Source organism: Phoca vitulina, unplaced genomic scaffold (genome assembly GCF_004348235.1).
Source record: "Phoca vitulina isolate PV1807 unplaced genomic scaffold, GSC_HSeal_1.0 scaffold26, whole genome shotgun sequence".
Taxonomy (NCBI): Eukaryota; Metazoa; Chordata; class Mammalia; order Carnivora; family Phocidae; genus Phoca; species Phoca vitulina.
This window is the reverse complement of record NW_022589729.1, coordinates 21,970,014-21,993,429: the sequence shown is the minus strand read 5'-3', so window position 1 is coordinate 21,993,429 and position 23,416 is coordinate 21,970,014. Positions and strand designations below refer to the sequence as shown.

The 23,416-nt window shown below is 42.9% G+C and overlaps 1 protein-coding gene and 1 non-coding gene across 2 annotated transcripts in view; both read left to right on the top strand.

Annotated features, from left to right (window-relative positions):
- The window catches only part of IPO9 (importin 9), a 56,804-nt gene extending 35,010 nt beyond the window's left edge, over positions 1 to 21,794 (top strand). Inside the window, exons 14-24 of the mRNA XM_032422502.1 lie at positions 142 to 301; positions 10,272 to 10,498; positions 12,599 to 12,747; positions 13,266 to 13,394; positions 14,145 to 14,420; positions 14,682 to 14,848; positions 15,466 to 15,599; positions 16,248 to 16,370; positions 16,789 to 16,893; positions 17,111 to 17,187; positions 17,630 to 21,794. Of these exons, the coding sequence (XP_032278393.1) occupies positions 142 to 301; positions 10,272 to 10,498; positions 12,599 to 12,747; positions 13,266 to 13,394; positions 14,145 to 14,420; positions 14,682 to 14,848; positions 15,466 to 15,599; positions 16,248 to 16,370; positions 16,789 to 16,893; positions 17,111 to 17,187; positions 17,630 to 17,740 (1,658 nt within the window). The 3' untranslated portion in view covers positions 17,741 to 21,794. The remainder of the gene's footprint in view (positions 1 to 141; positions 302 to 10,271; positions 10,499 to 12,598; positions 12,748 to 13,265; positions 13,395 to 14,144; positions 14,421 to 14,681; positions 14,849 to 15,465; positions 15,600 to 16,247; positions 16,371 to 16,788; positions 16,894 to 17,110; positions 17,188 to 17,629) is intronic.
- On the top strand, positions 474 to 608 carry LOC116643627. Its single transcript, XR_004301590.1, has one exon. It is a non-coding gene; the product is annotated as a small nucleolar RNA SNORA42/SNORA80 family (small nucleolar RNA).
- Positions 21,795 to 23,416: the final 1,622 nt, after the last annotated feature.

The following is a 23,416-nucleotide window of genomic DNA, read 5'->3' as shown; positions in this document are numbered from 1 at the left end:
ATCCTTTTTCCTTAATTAAGTTGTATATATTATGTAGTATCCAGTTACTGTGACAAGTTGAGGATGGAGGTGGGAAAGGAGGAAGGGCAAGTAACAGAAACTTTTATTGTCCAACCCCTAATTGCTCTCTCTTCCTCCCAGTGTCTCCTTTTCTCTTGGGCCGGGCACTTTGGGCTGCCAGTCGGTTTACTGTTGCTATGTCCCCTGAATTGATCCAGCAGTTTCTACAGGCAACAGTTAGTGGTCTTCATGAGACACAACCCCCATCAGTTCGAATTTCTGCCGTGAGAGCCATCTGGGGGTGAGTACACCACCTTAGGGTGGTAAGAGCTATTTTAAGAGAAAATTACTCAGAGTAGAAGTCCCAAACAGCATTTGGCCAGTGGATTATGTTGCTTGGAAATTTCTGATGAAGATCTCCTACCAAATGGCAAATGGATGGGAAAAAAACATATCAAGAACATGGCTTCTATGCATGGGTTTGGATTTATGGCAGGCTCGTCCCTCTGGGCCTCTCATAGTGCCCCATGCCAGAGCAAACCGTGGCCCCGAACCATTGCCTGGCCTCTGTGCCATAGGCTGCAGGCACTGAAGTGGGTTGCACAGTGAAGAGAGAAAACAGAAAAAAAAGAAACAATGTGGCTTCTTTGAGTCCCAGTAGATCTTGTTCCCTTTTGTTCCTCATTCCTTTAAAATTCACTCCAGCTCTGGAAACATCTAGACCAACTCCCTTTCTTAGAAAGGTGAAGAATTGAGGGATAAATAACTTGCATAGGGTTGTAAGTGAAGAATTATAGAAGCATGATTAGAGCCCAGGTCCTTTTGTTGATTGATTTCCCTGTTTTAGAGACTAAATTTGGGATAATGAGGCCTAGAAACACTGCTTATTTTCTCCTAGTTTTACCTCCGTTTTTCACAGCTAATATACTAGTGGCTCAACTAGTCATTTATTTATATTCCTACCAAGATCAGAGGGAGTATTGTTGTTTTAAGAAATATTTTAAAGTCCAAACTTAAAAATCTCAATCGAATCCTAAAAACTACCTAAAATCCTAAAAATACAAAATTCATCTTCTACCTACTGGTGCTCTCTTCCTTTGAAGTAGAGATTGAGATGCTCTGCATTATTATATATGTCTTTAGAAAGCATTGAGGGGAAATAGTGTATGCAGGATGGCAGAATAAGATGCCTGTCGCTTGTATCCCTCCCTCAACAACAATAACTTGGCATCTATTGATGGACAACAGTGCCTTTGTGGGAGCTGTGAGACCCAGAGAGGAGACTGAAACCCCAGTGCTGTCCAAGAACAAGGAGAGCCATTTTTTTTTTTTTTTTTAAGAGTAGAGTGGAAGGTAGAATTGAGATGGGGGACACAGGAAGAAGAGCAGATTTTTTTTAATTAATTAATTTATTTATTTATTTATCTGTTTGACAGGGAGACAGTGAGAGAGGGAACACAAGCAGGGGGAGGGGAGAGGGAGAAGCAGGCTCCCCGCCAAGCAGGGAGCCCGATGTGGGCTGAGCTCGCAGGCAGACGCCCAACAACTGAGCCACCCAGGCGCCCCAAGGAGAGCCATTTTGAGAAGTCAGGCCCACACCCAGCAGCTGATGTATCAACCCTAGTCCTGGCTGTAGCCCCAGACACAGCTCCATGCCCTTAACGGCTTGGATTCTATCACCAGCACCACACGTCAAGTACCTGGGAGGATCTTACCCAGCTGTGTGTTGGAGAATAGGAATACAGACCTCAGTCCCAGCTGCAGACCCTGAAGTAGTCCATGAACTGGCTCCACCCCCTCTCAGCTGTGGTCCAGGAACCCCTGGAGAACACAGATTTAGACAATCAGCCAAAGATGAAAGAGCCTTTGTGGAAGTCCGGGAGTCCAGCAGAGAGATTCCAGCATAGCACTGGAGCCAAAGAAATCCAAGACTGGACAGTTTAAAGGGGTCAATCAGTAAAGACTGGAAGAAGTAACCGTTACTTCAAATGTGAAGACCTGCAACACAAGAAAGACTTCAAGGAACATGAAAAATCAAGGAAACGTGACACCACAAAAGGAGCACAATAATTTTCCAGTAACTGAGCCCAAACACGGAGATCTGTGATATACCTGATAAAGAATCCAAAATAACTGTTTTAAGGAGCTCAGTGAGCTACAAGAAAACACAAAAAACAATTCAATAAAATCAGAAAAACAATACAGAAACATAATGAGAAGTTCAACAAAGAAATAGAAATCATGAAAAAGAACCAAGCAGAAATTCCAGAGGTGAAGAATACAATCAATAAATAAAAAATGCAACAGAGACCATCGAAAGCAGAACAACTCAAGAGGAAGAAAAAAACCTGTGGAAAAGAAGACAGGGCCTTTGAAATTATCCACTCAAGGAGGGCAAAGAATAAGGAACGAAAAAGAATGTAGAAAACCTATGTGAACTTCAGGATGCCATTAGGAGAAACCATCTGTGAATTATTGGAGCTCCAGAAGGAGAAGAGAGGTAGAAGGGGGCAGAAAGCTTAAAGAAACAACATCTGAGAATGTCTCAAATCTGAAGAGAGATTGTACATCCATGTTCATGAAGCTAATATTTCACCCCAAAATTTCAAATTCAAAGTGATCTTCTCCAACATACATTATAATAAAACGATCAATTAGTTTAAAAAAATTGTCTAAAATCAGATGACTTTTAAAGCAGCAAGAGAAAAATATTTCTCTCATGTAAGGAAATCCCTATAAGACTGTCAGCTGACTTTGTAGCAGAAACCCTGCAGGCCGGGAGAGAGTGGCCATGATATGTTTAAAGTGCTGAAAGAAAAAACTGTCAACCAAGAATACGCAGCAAAGATGTCCTTCAGGAATGAAGGCAAGATACAGTCTCTCAAACAAAGCTGAGGGAATTCTTCACCACTAGGCCTACCTTACAAGAAATGCTGAAAGAATTCTTAAAGCTGAAATGAAATTAATAATATGAAGTATACAACACACTGATAAAGATAAGTATATAATCAAATTCAGAATACTCTAATTCTGTAATCTGGCAGGGTGTTAACCACTTATCTCTAAAGGTTAAGGGACAAAAGTATTGAAAATAGCTAGCTAAATAATTTAATGAATATATAATATAAAAAGTTAAATTGTGGTATCAAAAACATAAAAGAGGGAATAAAGAGTAGAGCTTTTGTATACAAAGTTATCAGTGTGAAATAAACTGTTATATCTATAAATGTTTTATGCAAGCCTCACAGTAACCACAAAGCAAAAATCTATAATAGACTGCAGAATCAGAGCATTCCACTATGGGAAATAATAAATTCACAAAGACAGCAAGAGAGGAAGAAAGGAACAAGGGCGCCTGGGTGGCTCAGTTGTTAAGTGTCTGCCTTCAGCTCAGGTCATGATCAGGGAGTCCTGGGATCGAGCCTCACATCGGGCTCCCTGCTCAGCGGGGAGCCTGCTTCTCCCTCTCCTGCTCCCACTGCTTGTGTTCCTTCTCTGGCTGTCTCTCTCTCTGTCAGATAAATAAAAAATCTTTTAAAAAAATAGAAAAGACCCAACTTATATGCTGCTTTTAAGAGACTCACTTCAGGATACACATGCTCAAAATGAGGTGATGGAAAAGCTATTCCATCCAAGTGGAAACCAAAACAGAGCAAGGGTAGCTATATTTTTATCAGATAAAATAGACTTTAGCTCAAAAGCTGTACAAGAGACAAAAAAGGTCATTATGTAATGATAAAGGGGTCAATTCATCAAAAAGATATAACATTTGTAAATATATATACATTTGACATTGGAGCACCTAAATATATTAAGCAAATACTAACATCTGAAGGGAGAAATAGACAATAATACAGTAATTGTAGGGGACTTTTAATAACCCACTTTCAACAATGGGTAGATCATCCAAACAGAAATCAATAAGGAAATATTGGATTTGAATTGTACTTTTGACTAAATGGACCTACTAGGCATATACAGAACGTCCTATCCAACAGCAGCAGAATACACATTCTTCTCAAGCATCCTCCAGGAAAGGTCATTGTGTTAGGTCACAAAACAAGTCCTAGCAAACTTAAGACTGAAATCATACCAGCTCTCTTCTCCAACCACAGTGAAATAACAGTAGAAATTAATTACAGGAGGAAAACTAAAAAAATTCACAAATACGTGAAAATTAACAAACTCCTAAACAATCAATGGAAAAAGAAATCAATAGAAAAATATCTTGAAACAAAAATGGAAACATAACATACCAAAACTTAAGGGATACAGCAAAACCAGTTTTAGGAGAGTTTATAGAGAAAAGTCTCTACATTAAGAAAAAAAAAATCTCAAACAACTTTACATCTCAGGAACTAGAAAAAGAAGAACAAATTAAGCCCAAAGTTAATAATAGGAAGATCCAAGCAAAAATAAATAGAGACCAGAAAAACCATAGAAAAGACCAGCTAACCTAAGAGCTGTGTTTTTTGAAAACACAAAACCGATAAACTCTAGCTAAGCTAAAAAGAAATGAGAGAAGACTCAAATATAAAATCAGAAATGAGGGGCACCAGCGTGGCTCATTCGGTTAAGCCTCTGACTCTTGGTTTCAGCTCAGGTCATGATCTCAGGGTTGTGAGATTGAGACCCGAATCCGGGCTCTGTGCTCAGCGGGGAGTCTGCTTGAGGATTCTCTCTGTCCCTTGAGTCCCTGTTTGCACATGTGTGTGCGCCCTCTCTCTCTCTCTAAAATAAATAAATCTTGGGTGCCTGGGTGACTCAGTCGTTAAGCATCTGCTTTCGGCTCAGGTCATGATCTCAGGATCCTGGGATGGAGCCCTACTTCGGGCTCCCTGCTCCGCGGGAAGCCTGCTTCTCCCTCTCCCACCCCCCTGCTTGTGTTCCCTTTATCACTGTCTCTCTCTCAAATAAATAAATAAATTCTTAAAAAATAAATAAATAAAATCTTTTTAAAAAATCAGAAATGAATGAGGAGACATTATAACTGATACCACAGAAATGCAAAGGATCATAAGAGACTACTATGAACAATTATATGCCAACAAATTGGATAATCTAGAAAAAATGGAGAAATTCCTAGAAACATACAGCTTATCAAGACTGAATTGTGACAAAATAGATAATTTGAACAGACATTAGCAAGTAAGGATATTGGATCAGTAATCAAAAACTTCCCATAAAAGAAAAGCCCAAGACCAGATGATTTCACTGGTGAATTCTGCCAAACATTTAAAGAAGAATTAATACAAATCTTGCTCAGACTTCTCCAAAAAAAACTAAAGAAGAGGGGCGCCTGGGTGGCTCAGTCGTTAAATGCCTGCCTTCGGCTCAGGTCATGATCCCGGGGTCCTGGGATCGAGCCCCACATCGGGCTCCCTGCTCAGCCAGGAGCCTGCTTCTCAACCTCTCCCACTCCCCCTGCTTGTGTTCCCTCTCTCGCTGTCTCTCTGTCAAATAAATAAATAAAATCTTTTAAAAAAAAAAAAGAAAAACTAAAGATGAAGGAGCACTTCCAAACATTTTATGAAGTCAGCATTACCCTGATACCAAAACCAGACAAAGACAGTAGAAGAAAACTACAGGCCCCAATATCCCTGATGAATATAGATGGAGAAATCCCCAACAAAATAGGAGGAAACCAAATTCAATAGTACATTAAAAGGATCACAACTATGATCAAGTGGCATTTATCCCTGAGATACAAGGATGGTTGAACATATGTAAACCAATAAATGTGATATACCACTTAATAGAATGAAAGATAAAAATGATAGGATTATTTCAGTAGATTCAGTAAAAGCATTGACAAAATTCAGTATCCATTCAGGATAAAAACTCTCAACACAGTGAATATAGTAGGAACACACCTTAACACAATAGAGACCAACTATGAGAAACCCACAGCTATCATCATACTGAACAATGAAACTGCAAATTTTTCCTTTAAGACCAAGAATAAGACAAGAATGTCCACTCTCACCATTCCTGTTCAACATAGTAATGGAAGTTTTAGCTAAAGCAGTTAGGAAAGAAAAGGCATCCAAATTAGAAAGGAAGACATAAAATTGTGTCTATTTGCAGTTGACATGGTATTATATATAGAAAACCCTAAAAACTCCACCAAAAAACTGTTAGAACTAATCCAGTAAATTTACAGGATACAAAATACACAAAAATCGGTTGCATTTCTAATAATGAATTTTGAGAAAATTTTAAAACAATGTTATTTATAATTGCATCAAAAACAATAAAATACCAAGAATAAATTTAACCAAGTAGATGAAAGATCTGTACACTGAAGAGGTGCCTGGTGGGTTGCTCAGTTGGTTAAGCATCTGACTTCAGCTTGGATCAGGATCTCAGGGTCCTGGGGCTGAGCGGGGAGTCTGCTTATCCCTCTCTTTCTGCCCCTGCCCCCGCTTGTGCACGCACGCTCGCTCACTCGCTCTCTCTCTCAAATAAAATCTTTTAAAAAAAAAAAAAAGATCTGTACACTGAAAACTGTAAGACATTGAGGAAAGAAATTGAAGAAAACACAAATAAGATGGAAAGTTAATTCCATGCTCATGCATTAGAAGTATTAATGTTATTAAAATTTTCACACTCCTGAAAACAATCTACAGATTCATTGCAATTCCTATTAAAACTCCCAGTGGCAGACAGTCTTAAACTTTGTATGGAATCACAAAAGACCTTGAATGGTCAAAGCAATCTTGAGAAAGAACAAAACTGGAGGCTTCACACTCCCTGATTTCAAACTATATTAAAAAACTATAGTAGTAATCAAAACAGTATGGTATTGGCATAAAACAGATACATAGATCGGTGGAACAGGATGTAGAGCCTGGGAATAAACCCACACATATATGGTCAGTTAATGTACAACAAAGGAGCCAGAAGTATACAATGGGGAAAGAACGGTCTCTTCAATGAATGGTGTTGGGAAAACTGGTCAGCCATATCCAAAAGAGTGAAACTGAACCTTAATCTTTTTTTTTTTTTTTTAAAGATTTTTTTTATTTATTTGACAGAGACCAGCGAGAGAGGGAACACAAGTGGGGGGGCGGGGGAGAGGGAGAAGCAGGCTCCCCGCAGAGCAGGGAGCCCGATGTGGGGCTAGATCCCAGGACCCTGGGATCATGACCTGAGCCGAAGGCAGACGCTTAACGACTGAGCCACCCAGGCGCCCCGAACCTTAATCTTATACCATACACCAAAGTCAACTCAGAATGGATTAAAAATTTGAACACGACCTAAAACCATGAAACTCCTAGAAGAAAACATGGAAGTTAAGATCCTTGGTATTGGTTTTGGCAGTGGTTTTTTGAGTTTGACACCAAGAACTAAGGCAACAAAAGCAAAAATAAATAAGTGGGACTACATCAAGCCAAAAAGCTTGTGCACAGCAAAGGAAGCCATCAAGAAAATGAAAAGGCAACCTACAAGATAGGAGAAAATGTTTGTAAATCATTATTATCTAATAGGAGATTAATATTCTAAATATATTTTAAAAAACAATAGCAGATTAACATAATAAAAAAATTTTTTAAAAATGCTCAAGGATTAAAAAAAATAAACTCAATAGCAAATAAAACAGTCCAGTTAAAAAATGGCACAGAAACTGAATATACACTTTTCCAAAGAAGACCTATAAGTGGCCAACAGGTAAATGAAAATGTACTCAACATCTCTAATTAGGGAAATGCAGATCAAAACCACAATGAGATAACACCTCACACATGTTAGAATGGCTGTCATCCAAAACAACAGTGTATTTTGTTATCCAAAATAACAAGTGTAGGGGCGCCTGGGTGGCTCAGTCGTTAAGTGTCTGCCTTCGGCTCGGGTCATGATCCCAGGGTCCTGGGATCGAGCCCCGCATCAGGCTCCCTGCTCGGCGGGAAGCCTGCCTCTCCCTCTCCCACTCCCCCTGCTTGTGTTCCCTCTCTCACTGTGTCTCCCTCTGTCAAATAAATAAATAAAATCTTTAAAAAAAAAACCAAAAAACAAAATAACAAGTGTTGATGAGGATGTGGAGAAAAGGGAACCCTTGTACACTGTTGGTGGTGGGAATGTCTATTGTGATTGGTAAAGCAGTATATGAAAAACAGTATGGAGTTTCCTCAAAAATTTTAAATAGAACTACCATTTCATTTAACAATCCCAGTTTTGGGTAAATATCCAAAGGACATGAAAACAGGATCTAGAAGAGATCGCAGTGCCATGTTCATTGCTTGTTATTTACAGTAGCCAACATATGGGAACAGCCTAAGTGTGTGTCAGCAGATGAAGGGATAAAGATGTGGTATACATATGCAATGGAATAATATTTAGCTGTGAGAAAGAAGGAACTGCCTAGAAGTACTAGGTTCTTTTAACATAGAGAAACAGCGTTTTTATTGACTTTTATTGCCATTCTGAAGATAAACGAAAGTAAAGACTTAAACAGTATGTCTTTAATAATTATATTCCATTGGACATGGTAAGCAGCACTCAGTAAATATTGATTGAATAAGAGGTGAATAAGTTAAAACTATGTATAGAAAACTTTAAACCCTACAAATATTATATGAATTTTAGTACACAATTTTCTATTGTACACAGATATTATACAAATTTATTATGGCATAGAATGTCTATACAAATTGATCTCATTTTAGGATGCAAAATACTCCAAAAAGTACAAAATTTTTATAACATGAAAGGTAAATAATCTCCTACTAAATAACAGTTGTGTTAGAAAAGATGTTAAAAAACTAACTGTTGGGGGGGCGCCTGGGTGGCTCAGTCGTTGGGCGTCTGCCTTTGGCTCGGGTCATGGTCACGGGGTCCTGGGATCGAGCCCCACATCAGACTCGCTCCTCTGTGGGAAGCCTGCTTCTCCCTCTCCCACTCCTCCTGTTTGTGTTCCCTCTCTCGCTGTGTCACTCTCTGTCAAATAAATAAAATCTTAAAAAAAAAAAATATTGGGATGCCTGGGTGGCTCAGTCAGTTAAGCATCTGCCTTCTGCTCAGGTCATGATCCCAGGGTCCTGGGATGGAGCCCCACGCAGGCTCTCTGCTTGGTAGGGCACCTGCTTCTCCCTTTCCCTCTGCCTGCTTGTGCTCTCTCTCTGTCAGATAAATAAATAAAATCTTAAAAAAAAAAAAAAAAAAAAGAATCAGATGCTGAACTAAGCCACCCAAGTGCCCCCAAATATTTACAGGGTTTTTTGTTTTTGTTTTTTGTTGTTGTTTTGTTTTAAAGATTTATTTGTCAGAGAGAGAGAGCACAGGCAGAGGAAGAAGCAGGCTCCCCGCGGAGCCACCCAGGCACCCCTGACTTTTTTTTTTTTTTTAGGATTTATTTTTTGGAGAGAGCACGAGTGGGAAGGGCAGAGGGATAGAGAATCCGAAGCATACTCCGCTCTGAGCCCAGAGCCCGATGCAGGGCTCGATCTCACGACCGTGAGATCACTACCTGAGCTGAAACCAGGAGTCAGAGATGCTCAACCGACTGAGCCACTCAGAGCTTCCCCCACGATCCTGTTTTTGTTTTGTTTAGGGTTTTTTTAAGATTTATTTAAGGCGTCTGACTCTTGATTTTGGCTCAGGTCATGATCTCAGGGTGATGGGATCAAGCCCCTCATTGGGCTCTGTGCTCGGGAGTCTGCTTCTCCCTCTCCCTCTGCTCCTCCCCCCACTCTCTCTCTCTCAAATAAATAAATTTTAAAAGTCTTAAAAATAAAACCACTGTAACTATTTGAAAAATAACAGGAATATATAAAAATCTGAAGGATGTGATTAAAGCAGTAATCTGAGGAATTATAAAGCATTTAATTAACATCTTAATTTGAATATAATGATATGACAGTGGGAGAGGGATGAAAGTTTAAAATAGCAAAAAACCAAAGCAGAAATAAATTAGCATAGAGGTGGTGGTGCTGATGTTTACAAAATATGCCCCAGAAAGATGTAAAAACTAACTCTACAAGGAGCTTCATAAAGCTACACATACGGGGGCGCCTGGGTGGCTCAGTCGTTAAGCATCTGCCTTCGGCTTGGGCTCCCTGCTCCACGGGAAGCCTGCTTCTCCCTCTCGCACTTCCCCTGCTTGTGTTCCCTCTCGCTGTCTCCCTCTGTCAAAATAAATAAATAAAATCTTTAAAAAAAAATAAAGCTACACATATAAATGCTGTAATCTGTCATAGTGAATAGAAGAACCAGGAATTAAGAGATCCACTTGTGAGTAATGCTTGCTTCTCTCTCTCTCTCTCTCTCTCTAGTTATTGTGACCAACTAAAAGTCTCAGAGAGTACCCACGTGCTTCAGCCCTTCCTCCCCAGTATCCTGGATGGCTTAATTCACCTAGCAGCCCAGTTCAGCTCAGAGGTGCTCAACCTGGTGATGGAGACCCTGTGCATTGTTTGTACAGTAGACCCAGAGTTCACAGCAAGCATGGAAAGCAAAATCTGCCCCTTCACCATCGCCATTTTCCTGAAGTACAGTAACGGTATGCACCAGGACTGTGTGTGGATGAAGGACACCAAAGGGAAGGTGATGGCTGGGGAATTTAGGTGAAACTTTTCCCTGCGTCTGATGATCTTAAGCATCAGAAGCAAAGAATAGCTTTCACTCAGCAAAGAGGAGAGCCATACTGGAGCTGCAGGAACACCAAAAAGTAGAGTGGCTATTCCTGTCACTTGGACCTGCAGTCAGAACTGGGGAAAAAGACAACGAGTAAAGGGTTAGCAGGCAAGAGGTACAATTCAGAACTTTAACAATCAAGTAGGAAATTGAGCGACTACATCAAAATCTTAAAGAAGAGGCTTACAGCTATAATGTGGAAAGATACTGAAGAAAGACACATGCGAAGGGTTACGAACAGTGGGGTTCATCACATGGCTTTTGTAGTAGCAAAAATTTAGAAGTAATAAAAAAGATTAATTACATTTATTATATCCATAAAGTGGAATACCATGCATCCTCTAAAAATCAAACTTGAATAGTTAAAGCCATGGGAAAGTGCTCACATTATAAGAAGAGAATAGAGGGTTTTCCAAACTGCATAGAATATAATCCCAAGTTTGGGGTTTGTTTTAGACAATTAATTTATAGATATGTATATTAAAAAAATACCGGAAGAAAATACATCAAAATGTTAAGGGTAGGTCTCTCTAGGTGGTGGAATTCCAGGTGTTTTCTTTCCTTGAATATTTCCTACATTTTAAGTTTTTCATTAGTGAGTATGTATTATTATTTTTTTTTTTTTTAGATTTTATTTATTTATTTGAGAGAGAGAGAGTGAGAGAGAGCATGAGAGGGGAGAGGGTCAGAGGGAGAAGCAGACTCCCCACTCAGTGGGGAGCCCGATGTGGGACTCGATCCTGGGACTCCAGGATCATGACCCGAGCTGAAGGCAGTTGCTTAACCAACTGAGCCACCCAGGCGCCCAGTGAGTATGTATTATTAACAATACTTTATTTGTGTAATGCTTCGTTACCAGAGAAAATATTGAGGATATTTGTTTTTATAGAGGGAGCGCCAATATTGAAATACAGGATATGTAGAGGTAGGAGTTATATAATATGACATCATACTAAACATTTTATTTGATTTGCTTTTTCACTTAAAGTGTGTCCTGAAGGGACACCTGGGTGGCTCAGTCAGTTAAGCATCTGTCTTCAGCCCAGGTCATGATCCCAGGGTTCTGGGATCGAGTCCTGCATTGGAGTCTGCTTCTTCCTCTGCCTTTCGCTCCCCCTGCTTGTGCTCTCTCTCTCTGACAAAATAAATAAAATCTTCAAAAAAAAAAAAAAAAAAATGTATCTTGAAGAGGTTCCACATTGCACTCTTAGGTATCTCTCATTCTCTTCAGCCACCACATAAAACTCCATAAAATGGCTGTATCGTAATTTGCCTGTTCTGTTAGTGCATGTCTAGATTGTTAGCAATTTTTTTCCGAAGCAATGCCGCAGTGATCTTTTAACATGTATCTTAGTACAGTGCACACTTTCTATTTTTTCCTGCTAGATACAGGAAGAAATATTTCTTAAATAGGTGAAGTAGGTCAAGCCGAAGTTTCATTTCTTCACAAGGCTCTGCCTTGTGAGGGTTTTGCCTTTTGCATTGGAAATGCTTTGGGAGTTCTTTTTTCTATCAGGACTAACCCCTGGGAGATGTATATGATTCCTCTTCAGCATGGGAGAACCTGGCAATGAGTGTTGTGGCAATCTTTGAAACTTTCATGGTCTTCTTAACAAAGTATCAGTGGGGATTTTTTTTTTTCCTTAAGCGTTTGGTTTCATAATCCAGGTTTCATAAGAATAAAAGTCATTAAAGATTTGCCCCAGAAAAAGAGCCAAGTTTCATTTTAGGAGTAGCTATTACTGGCCAGTCTCTGACTTAATGAAACCATGCATACTCTGGCTCTTGCAGATTTAGCATCTCCTGTTTCAGGTTCTTCATACGGCCTCACTAGGTCCCAGGGATGTGATGTGTAAGCAAAGCAGAAGTTGTTAACTTAGGTGAGGCCAAACAGCAGGCGTCATTAAGCCAGAAGTACATGCAGACCATTGGTGGGGGGGATTCTGTGTTGCCTTATCCACTTCAGATCCTGTCGTCGCCTCGCTGGCCCAGGATATCTTCAAGGAGCTGTCCCAGATTGAAGCCTGTCAGGGCCCAATGCAGATGAGGCTGATTCCCACTCTAGTGAGCATAATGCAGGCCCCAGCAGACAAGATCCCTGCAGGACTGTGTGCGGTAAGTGGCTACAGGGCACCGGTGCGGGCAGAGGTAGAAGGAAAAGAGCGTGCACACGCTCTGCACATGTCCCCTGTAGATTGCACCTAGCTGACAGGAAACCAGTGGCATTAGAGATTCATAGGGTGATTTTCCTGGGCTGCTGTGCCCACAGGACAGTGGGTGACTCTTGAGGCTTTAAGAAAATGGCTCTTGTTGTTCCCGAATTGCCCTCATTGAATTGAACAGAGTGCTGTTATTACACAGTGCCACTGACCATGTAACCAGAATGTCCACTCCACCGCCGTAAACTGCCCGCCCCCATACCTGAGCAAGCAGTGAGCTATCAGGAGGAGGCTGAGAGCACTGTCTACTATCGAATTATTCCTTTCCTTGAGAAACTTCATTAATGAAAATTAATGAGCTTTCTTTGGGTTGCTATGTTGTATCCATGCAATAAGGATCTTGGTTGTTGGGCACCCCCGGCCCCCACCCTAGGGGTGGTTCTGATTCTCTCGTTTTCCTCTTCTCTCCTTCAGACGGCCATTGATATCCTGACCACAGTAGTACGGAATACAAAGCCTCCCCTTTCCCAGCTACTCATCTGCCAAGCTTTCCCAGCCGTGGCACAATGCACCCTTCACACAGATGACAATGCCACCATGCAGGTATCTGAGCTGTGGGGACTAGAAGAGGGAAGATCGCCGCCCCCCCCTGCCCCCCCCGGCCATGGGCGTATAGTAGCCTGAGAAAGCTGACACAGTCTCATGCTTTTGAGATACAGGTCTCTCAAATCCATATTTAACCACGGGACCCAGGAACGGTCTGGACTGCAGAAGCCAAGCATTCTCTGCTTTGGGATATGTTGTAATCTTACATATATAAGATTATGTAAGGATGCCAGACATCCTATCCATCTGTATCTGGGTATTGCTATTGTGGATGAGATTACAAACATAGACTTGAAGCTATAAGAAAGTCTTTTCTGACTTAATAAAGTCAGCAAAGTAATAGGCCTTTGGAAATCTCTAAGCAGACAGTGGTTCATATAGCTTTGTCTTTATTCCCATAAAGACCTATAGTGTCTGTAATCATTGCTTATATCTGAAACATGTTTTTCCAGTACTAGAAGTAGATGTTTATGGCTAAAACTTAGTTTACTTGGCCATTATCTCTTGTGATCGGAAATCCGCATTTTTGAGATAGCTGATTAGGTAAAGCAAGGATTGTATAGCGCATGGCTATATCTGTAACAGTAAATTCCTGACTCCAATAGTATGTGCCCACCACAAACCCTGTAGGTTCATTACTCTTATGAGGCATAGGCCTCTAAGAAAAACATTTGCCCATACAGACTGAGGGCCTCCTGACATCTGTCCCCCCGTTGCTAATCTCATTTGCCACCTTTGTCTCCCCAGAATGGTGGAGAGTGCTTGCGGGCCTACGTGTCAGTGACGCTGGAGCAGGTGGCCCAGTGGCACGACGAGCAGGGCCACAATGGGCTGTGGTACGTGATGCAAGTGGTGAGCCAGCTCCTGGACCCCCGTACCTCCGAATTCACTGCGGCCTTTGTGGGTCGCCTCGTCTCCACCCTCATCTCCAAGGCAGGGCGGGAGCTGGGGGAGAACCTGGACCAGATTCTTCGTGCCATCCTCAGTAAGATGCAGCAGGCAGAAACGCTCAGTGTCATGCAGGTGAGAGGACAGTGGGGAGCAGGGCTTTCCCAACCTCCATGTGGTAGAGATGGAAATCAATATACAGGTCCTGAGGTATTTTACTTTGTCTTACTGTCCTTGCAGAACAGTTAAGTTAAATCTGTCTATTCTGGCCCAAGAAATATTGACAAGGAAATCTCCATGTTCTCTATTTCTTGACTGGCCAGCCCCATTCCCTCTCATCTCCAAGTCTCTGAAATTGGTTTCCCTGAAGTAGATGTCCTTCTTGTTACCTCCTAGTCTCTGATCATGGTGTTCGCTCATCTGGTGCACACTCAGCTGGAACCCCTCTTGGAGTTCCTGTGCAGCCTCCCGGGACCTACTGGCAAACCTGCCCTGGAGTTTGTAATGGCTGAGTGGACAAGCCGACAGCATCTGTTCTATGGACAATATGAGGGCAAAGTCAGGTAGAGCCCATCTTTCTTCTGTGGGCATTCTGCCCTCTCCTTGCATTTCTTCTTTCCCTGACTTGCTTCATTGATTTTTGTTCAACATGTCAGACTGCCCCTTGTATTCCCTTTTCCCTCTATTTCTTTATTGTTAATCGGTGTCTTTGAATAGCTGCCATCTTGAAATTTCCAAAACACAGTCGACACAAGTACACCATGTTTTTTTTCCCTCTCTGCTGGCTAGAGATCCTCCTCTGCCACAGACTTCACCCAGCCAAGTACTGCTAGTGGCTTATTCTCCTTTATAAACCCAAGCCTTCTAACCCTGGCTTTGCTAACTTCCTGTCCTAGACTTGCCTCCCACTGGTTCTCATCACCCTGTTGCACCTTCCCGTGTGGCCAGCCATTGTGATCCTTGCCCACCCTAGCTTTGTTCAAGAAGTTCAAAAGTTCTCATTAGCCCATCCTCATGAACACTAAATCCCATTTTCAGCTAGGTTCTCTTATCTCTCCTAATTAGTTGTGAACAGAATTTTCACCAACCAAGAGAAGAGTCTTAGGACATAATTGCTTATCTCCTTGGAGTGAACTCTAGATGGGTTGCTGATTGACCCTTTTTGGCTCTTCCTTGCTAGCTCTGTGGCACTGTGTAAACTGCTCCAGCATGGCATCAATGCAGATGACAAACGGCTACAGGATATCCGCGTGAAGGGAGAGGAGATCTACAGCATGGATGAGGGCATCCGCACCCGCTCTAAGTCAGCCAAAAGTGGGTGATGCTGCTGCCCCTCCAGTCTCCTCCCTAGGGGCTAAGTGGGGTGCAAGGCAGGGGTGTACTGTGATCTAGATTTTTAAAATATAATTGTTAGTGATGTTTTTGATAAAAAGAATCAGAAAGCTATAGGTAAACAAAGGATCAGAGCATATGGTTCCTTCTTGTTGCTGAAAATTGGCAAAAACAATCTCAGGGACCCCAACTTCCAGCTTCATTCGGGGGCTCTGATACCCATATCAGCATGTCTTTGTTATCAGATTGCTTTTGGCCTGTGATTTCAGTGATTTGTAGGCAGCGAGTACAAAGCTGCCCTCTTCAGCTGTAGGTTTATAATCACCTATGCTGTTTCTCAAACTGCAAGTCATGGGGACTGGAGTATTGCACTCTATTCAGTTACTTGGTGTCCAAGCTTTATTACCAGCAAAAACCTATCTCTAATTCCTGAACTCTCTTATCTGTCCTAACTTCTGAACTCTTAGAACACCAAGCAGAATGAAGTTATTAAACTTTCAATCGTTCTGTGGCAAGTGGATATGGTCTGGGATGGTGGAAAGCTTAAGGGATGGTGAACTGTGTCTGGTGAGCACTGCCAGAAGTGAGCCCACTGACAGTCTGCCTAGAAGCCTTTCCTTTCCTTTCCAGACCCTGAGCGCTGGACAAACATTCCTTTGCTGGTCAAGATCCTGAAGCTCATCATCAATGAGCTCTCCAACGTCATGGAGGCCAACGCCGCACGCCAGGCCACTCCTGCAGAGTGGGGTCAAGGTGCACGAGGCTCTTACTCCCAGCAGACTTTTAGCCTGACAGATCAAGTTACAAATGTTCAAATTTACCAGTTTGGGTTATTGAATCACTGGGGGTTTTTTAATGTTTATTGCATGCCTGTCATGTGGCTAGCGTTGCTACACATGTTAAGAGCTGCTCTTCTGGTCTACCTTGTGAAATCTCTTCAGAGGCTGGGGTAGGAGGCAGCTGGGAGGCAACCTTTCTGTTTGGTTTTTCTCTGGGATTTCAGCCTTTTATCTATCCACCAGAACACCCTCGGTTCTTCCATTTAAACATTTTGGGAGGGCTTGGCCACAGGCCACATTGCAGAAACCCTTGGGACCCTTCTGTTCTGGCCTGTTTGCATTTGGGAAGGGAATGTGTGAGCATGCTCCAGCTGCTTTTCATCTCCAAGTAGATGACTCCAATGATATGTGGGAGGACCAGGAAGAGGATGAAGAAGAGGAAGAGGATGGTTTAGCTGGCCAACTCTTATCTGACATTCTCGCTACAAGTAAATATGGTAAGCCGTTTGAGAAGAGGACAGCCTTGCTAAATACCTTTTCTGTGCACAGGTACCAAGAATGGGGTGCCAAAGAAAGGGGAGGGATGGGCCCACAAGGAACATTCGTTGGGCTTTTTTAGCCCTTCTACCCCAGCCGTGTGGTAATGCCTCCCTGCTTGGGGCACAAGCAGGAGCCTCTGCCCTGACCCCTCTCTATGTTGGCTGTGTCTAACAGAGGAGGATTACTACGAGGATGATGAGGAAGATGACCCTGATGCCCTAAAGGATCCTCTCTATCAGATTGATCTGCAGGTGAGAATGTCCAGAGAAAATAGATGTCTTGCAAGTGACAGTGTCTCAAGCCACGGAAAGAGGAATATGGCCTCAAACCTATTCATAGTTCATCCTGGGAGCTTCAGGGCAGAGAGTTCCTGTCTTGCTGAGTAGTCAAGGGCTCTGGGTGGTCTGGGCCTTTGCACCTTAGTGTTAAACCTGCAGTCCAGTTTCTTGCAACCTGGCCATCTTATGAAGGTCCTTGGGTGGAATATGAGATCTGTTGGGAAAATTTTGTTTCCTTATGGAATTTAGTCTCTGGGTTGAACCTGAACTAGATCCAAGAACATAGAAAGCCACCGCTCAGGGTGTTGGCATTTGTCTAAAAGCCAGTGCTTCCTGTACCACTTGGGGTTCTTGCCCTGCTACAGATGGTGAGCCTGGGAACCCTCAGTAATGCCATTCTTTTTCTTCCCTCCAGGCATATCTCACGGACTTCCTCTGCCAGTTCGCTCAGCAGCCCTGCTACATAATGTTCTCAGGCCACCTTAATGACAACGAGAGGCGGGTTCTGCAGACCATTGGCATCTAAAAAACGGAGACTTTCCACATCTGCTCCTCCTGGCCTAGCCACAAACCATTTTGCAGCCCTAAACTGGCCTCAAGATGTACTTTCTTTTCAACCTAGAGTGGCCTCCTGACTCTTGGCCCTTGGCCTTTGCAGAGTGACAATTCAGACCAGGCTCACCAGTGCTATCACTTAGGAATACTGGAACAAAGGACATTTCTCAAAGACTCCCTGAAGAGACTCCATCTCTAGAACCTTTTTCACCCCAACTGTGCCCTCACCTGTGTTCCTAGAGTCCTCTGCTGGCCACTCCAGAAACATATTGCCCAGAAGGATTATGTGTTCATGGATTATTTTGCCCCACCTCAGGAGCACAGGAAGTCATGACCATTTATATTCTAAAACAGACCTGTTTACTTTCATAGGACATCTGATGTGTTCAGATAGGAATACCCTTGAGAGATGATTCTGCTTTCTGCCCTCCACCACAGATGTTCTGGGTTCTCCATAGGAACGAGAGAGAGCTACATTCTGAGCCCTCTCCAGTGACCTCTCCTTGTCTCTCTCCTATAACACTAAGGCTCCCCTGTTAAAGGAAGTCATCTTGTTTTTGCCTCATTGCATGACACAGCCCCTCCCCCTAAGCTATCCCTGTGTATACATGCACACACACAAAATAAGCCAGACAGATGGCACGCTGGTTTTCCTTTTTTAGAAGAAAAAAAAAAGGAAAAACATTTTTTTAAAAGTCCTCCTGACCCAACCATATTTAATATTCCTCTCCCACACGTCACCACACAGTCTGATATTCAAAGGTTACCCCATCTCCCTCAGAAATCCTCTAAAGTGGTTAAGTTGTAGCCCTCAAATTTGCAATGTGTATTTTTCTAGGAGAGTAAAGTAATCTTTACAAATGAATTTAGTCCGCATGGTATAAGGTGTACCAGCACATCTGCCTTCTGTTCCTTTTAGAAGGAAAATAAAAATAAGGGGAAAAAGATTAGGCAGAGCCATGTAGACACCCTAGTGTGTTTTAGCTAAGCTAGCTCAAAATGATTCTTAGAGAACTAGTATCATCCAACCAAGTATTTTTAAGGGTGGTCCCTTATTTGGGAATTTCAGTCTGTTGTGGGTGAATGAGGATAATAAATCAAGGGGAGGAAGGCAAAGCCCAGCATTCCCTTTTTTGATAGTGCCCACACCTGGTGCCTCAGTTTTATTAGCTACAGAAGATTTCTTTAGGTTGATGGTCTTGCAGACAAGAAACAGAATATAAAGTGAATTTAAGTCTCTGTTCTTGAGGAAAGGGCCCCACTTGTGGGGCATTTACTGTACAGGACTGTTACGGAAGCCTAAGGATTTTGTAGCTAATAGTGATTTCACGCCACTAGGTGTCCCTGGTGTACAATTCTCACATCTGAGCTGGGGAAAGTGTCTGTTAACGTTACTATCTTTGAAAAGCCTGAGGACGTGTGCACAGCATGGTCCGCTGCCAGCCAGGTTCTGAGACTGGTAACTGCCCCTGCTGTTTCTCCCCCTTGAGTTGGGAGAGTTGCTCATATTGGGGAAATATAGGAGGTCTGGCCAATTGGTGCTCAGGAAAACCACAGTCAGCCTTAGAAACAAACTCCATAGTTGATCTCAAGGCAGTGCCAGTTGGTTTCAGTGCTGAAGGTTATACAAGGCCAAATCAACTCCTGATTGTGGCACAAAAGAAAGGTCTCATGCCATTGGCATTGAATTGCTGAGTTTGGGAAGGCTTGGGGCTCCCACACATAGAATGATATGGGCCCCTTCTGGGCCTGCTAATTAGAAAAAAAAGAGTCTGTATCTAGTGCCAAAAATGATCTCTTGACAAAGGTACTCTCTTGCTGATTTTTGGGGAGGACTGGAAAACTTAAGTCCTGAAGGAAAAGGTCTTCGTATCATCCAGGGGGCCACCCCTGCCCAACAGACATACTGTTGTGGATGAGAGCAGAGGGTCTTGGACCCCTTTGTGTGCAGGCACTTCCTTTCCTCCCACAGCATTTTCATATCATCCCATTTAACCTTTACAGCAGGTACACAGTAATATTCCCATTCTATCGATGAGGAAGAGTTCAGAGACTATATCCACCGTCAGCAGGGAGAAAAAAGATCTGCTTGAGTCCAGTAGTATTGACAGAAAGTTGAACTCTAGCTCCTATTTTGTCTCCTGGTCTTTTGGCCAAAGAACTTACCTTGGGTCTAAAAGATCAGGGCTAACTGGTTGGAAGGAGTTGAAGTTCAAGATAAGATAAACAAGGGAATGAGAGAGCGCTGGGCTGTTCTAAAATACTTCAGGTTTCCCGAGCCTGGTGAGTAACAGCTAGGACACCAAGGGCTTTGCCAGCAGTGTGTTGAGCTCTTAGTGGAAAGAACTGAAGGGAAAACGGAAGAAACAACCAGAAGATGGAGGAGGTGGAAGTCCAAGAACAGAAGGAAGCTGGTTATGATAAGTCCCTGCCCAATCTGTGACATTGATCAGGGACTATCCTGCCAGATGTGTGACACTGATCAGGGACTACAGACAGATGACTTGAGGTGATAAATAAGAATGTTGTAATCACTGGAGTTTAATAGATGTTCATTATGAATTCAGAGCAAGTGATGCCCAACTAGACTCGTAGTCTGATTTTGTTAACAGATAAAATCTGGACGCGGTAAAATCAAAGCATTAGGGAAATGGAGAAGTTGGTTACTGGCCACCAACTCTCAGACTACAAACTGGCTTATTGTGGAATGGTTTATGCTGTGCCCCAGGGCTCTGTCCTTGGCCCCTCCTTTGATATTAATGACAGATGAGGGTTTTTTTTAATGTTTTACCCATTCCAAAAGAGGATTTGAGGCCATTTACAAAAGGAACAGTACTAGATAGAGTTGCTGATCAGATTTTTTTTTTAGATGGGGGGAGGGGTTAGAGGGAGAGAGAAAATCCCTAGCAGGTTCCGTGGGGCTTCATCTCTCAACCTTGGGATCATGACCTGAGCAGAAATCAAGAGTCAGATGCTTAACCTACTGAGCCACCCAGGCTCCCCTGCTGATCAGCCGATCAGATTTTTAGATAACAGGAACTCCTGGGAAGGATGACAATTTAGGATTCAAACAACTATCTCTATAAGCTTTAAAAATAGGCAGAATTTAAAGGTAAGGTTGTTTTCAAAATTCAGATGGATGAGTATGAAGAGAGTTAAGGATTACAGAGCACTGTGCTCTTGTTAACAATTCTTTGTGCCAGTAATAAGTGTTTATGATGTCAGGAACTGTTAACGTGTCCTCACTAAACTCCAGTGTAGTCCTGGCTGGGGTAGTAGGCACAGATTGTGTAAGATCATTTCGGTCCTCTGTGTCTGTCAGCAATCCTAGAGTGCTCTGTTCCATTATGGTGCTCAAACAGGAGGCTCCCTGACAGACGGTGAGCCCATCTGCAAGAGGAAAACCAAGAACTGGAGGCCCCAAGCTGTGTCAGGGGGAAGAAGCTTGAAGGAGCCGAGAAGACTCAGGGAAAACAGGACACTGCTTTGGAAACCGAAAGGATTGTCCAGTGAAAGACATTCTATACTTCTCACCCCAGCCAGGCAGACCTACGGCCAATAAGTGGATGATAAACTCAAAGCCAATTTCTGGCCACTATGTGTTTATTCTGTTCAGCAAATACTAAACTTTTTTTCCATGCAAGGCCAGTGCTAGATGCTGGAGAGGCTTGGCCCCTTCCTTCAAGAAGCTAGTCCAGTAGGGGGTCAGAAATAATGCAACAGATGTGGGTAGTACTATGAGAGAAGTACTGGGGTCAATTCCCACTACCCAAAAGAAGAATGGTTAATGGTAACTGGGAGAAGTCAGGCAGGGTTGCATGGAGAAGGGGACCCTTAAACTGCGCACTCGCAAGGTGGCTAACAACTGCTAAGGTTTCAGAAGCACTAAATGCCAATGACTGTTCCAAAGTGTTACTTGGATCTTGTGTAGACCATCTAATAACTACAAAGTGCATACTTTTGTTTACCCCATCCACAGACTGATGAAACCGAAGCATAGAGTTATTAAATGTTACCTGCCAAAAGTCACATAGCAAAGTGTGTGATTCGGATCCAAGTAGGTTTTATACTTTTTGCCAGTTTTCTGTTGCCTCTGTGCATTTGTCAGGCAGACAAGGGTGGGGTAGGACACTCCAGAGAAAATAATCTTTAAGAAAAGACCATCCCGGAATATGATTGCATTTTCAGCTTATACACGGGTTAAAAAGTACTAGAATTTATGGTTCACAGGGCTCTTGGCCAGAAATCAGCTGGGGGACAAGTGGGAGCCAGAAGGGGAGGGATCCTGTAGGCCTTGCCCTCTTCCGGGAATGGGTGCACTCATGAATTTTAGGCAGAGATGTGGCATGATCAGGTTTGCATTTTGGAAAGCATTCTGATGTCTGTCCAAGCATGACTAGGAGGGGAGATTGGGGGCAGGAGTGCAAGTGAGAGACCCGAGTAACAGGAGGAGATGGAGGGGAAGAGGCCAGACAGTGAAAGGCTGAAAAAGGAGAGTCCGTGGGCCCTGATGGCAGGTGGAGAAAGGTCTTCCGAAAGTGACAGCTGATGGGCAGGATTTGGGTAACAAAGCAGCCTGAAATGATTGTTAATAAAATTCTACCATTTGTGAATTATTTATCTTTCTCTGCTGGATTGGTACAGGTTCAACAGCTATCTAACAAGGACCCTCACATTCTTTTTTTGTTTTGTTTTGGGGTTTGTTTTGTTGTGTTTTGTTTGAGTACGTGAGAAATGAGTGGCATTACTGTTGTTTTCCTAAAATTGTGAATTACACCGGTCTTTTAGACCTGTATGGTACACATGACTTTACGGCAGGTGTGCTGCAGGAAGAGAAAAGGAGGAAACGCTGCCCTGACTGGAAGGCCTAGGAAGTCCCTTCAAGTCTCGAGTTGCTCCAACTTGGCGTGACTGCATAGCCGGAAGGTGAGGAGGAAGCTGCGGTAAGTGACATCCTTTCTGATCCTTGGTTTCCATATTTGTAAAATGGAGAACTAATACCTACCTCAGAGTTGTAGTTAGAATTAAAGATGACTTCATTGAAGCACTTCAAATGGGAGAGAGTGCTTCTCTCTGTGTCTCCCCCGCCCTCCAGTAGCTGGGAGCTATGTTTGGCTCCGTCTCCCTGACTCACTGGATTAGAATGATTCAGTTCGGTTTCACAGATGCTGCTGCTAAATTAGGGTCTCAGGGAGCCTTCAGGAGGCCAGCTCTGTGAGGAAGAACTGCAGAACTGCCATCCTGCCTGGGAACAGGATAGAAACAGGTGGTGGCTACAGCTCCTGCCTTCCACCTGCTAAGCAGTCTTTCTGTGAGGATCTGCATGATATTATAAGTTACCGATGTATTGGCTTGCTTCCCCTAGGTTTTTTCCCCTCTACTTAGTCCAAGAACATAGCCAAATTCTTTGCGTTTCCTTGCCTTAGTTGCTTTTGCAGGGTAGAAAGCAGAGCATGCTTCTGAAGCCTCTGTAAAAGCTTGAGTGCACTGAGGACAAGGCTCAGGGTCACAGAGGAAGAAGGGGAGGGGGTCCCAGAAGACAAGAAGGAGCAGAAGTCCATGGGGCCTGAATGGCGGGGACCCTGCCCGGATCCTGGATGGGAGGACTTCTAAGGAAGGGACTGCACGGAGTCCCTGGGGAGGCAGG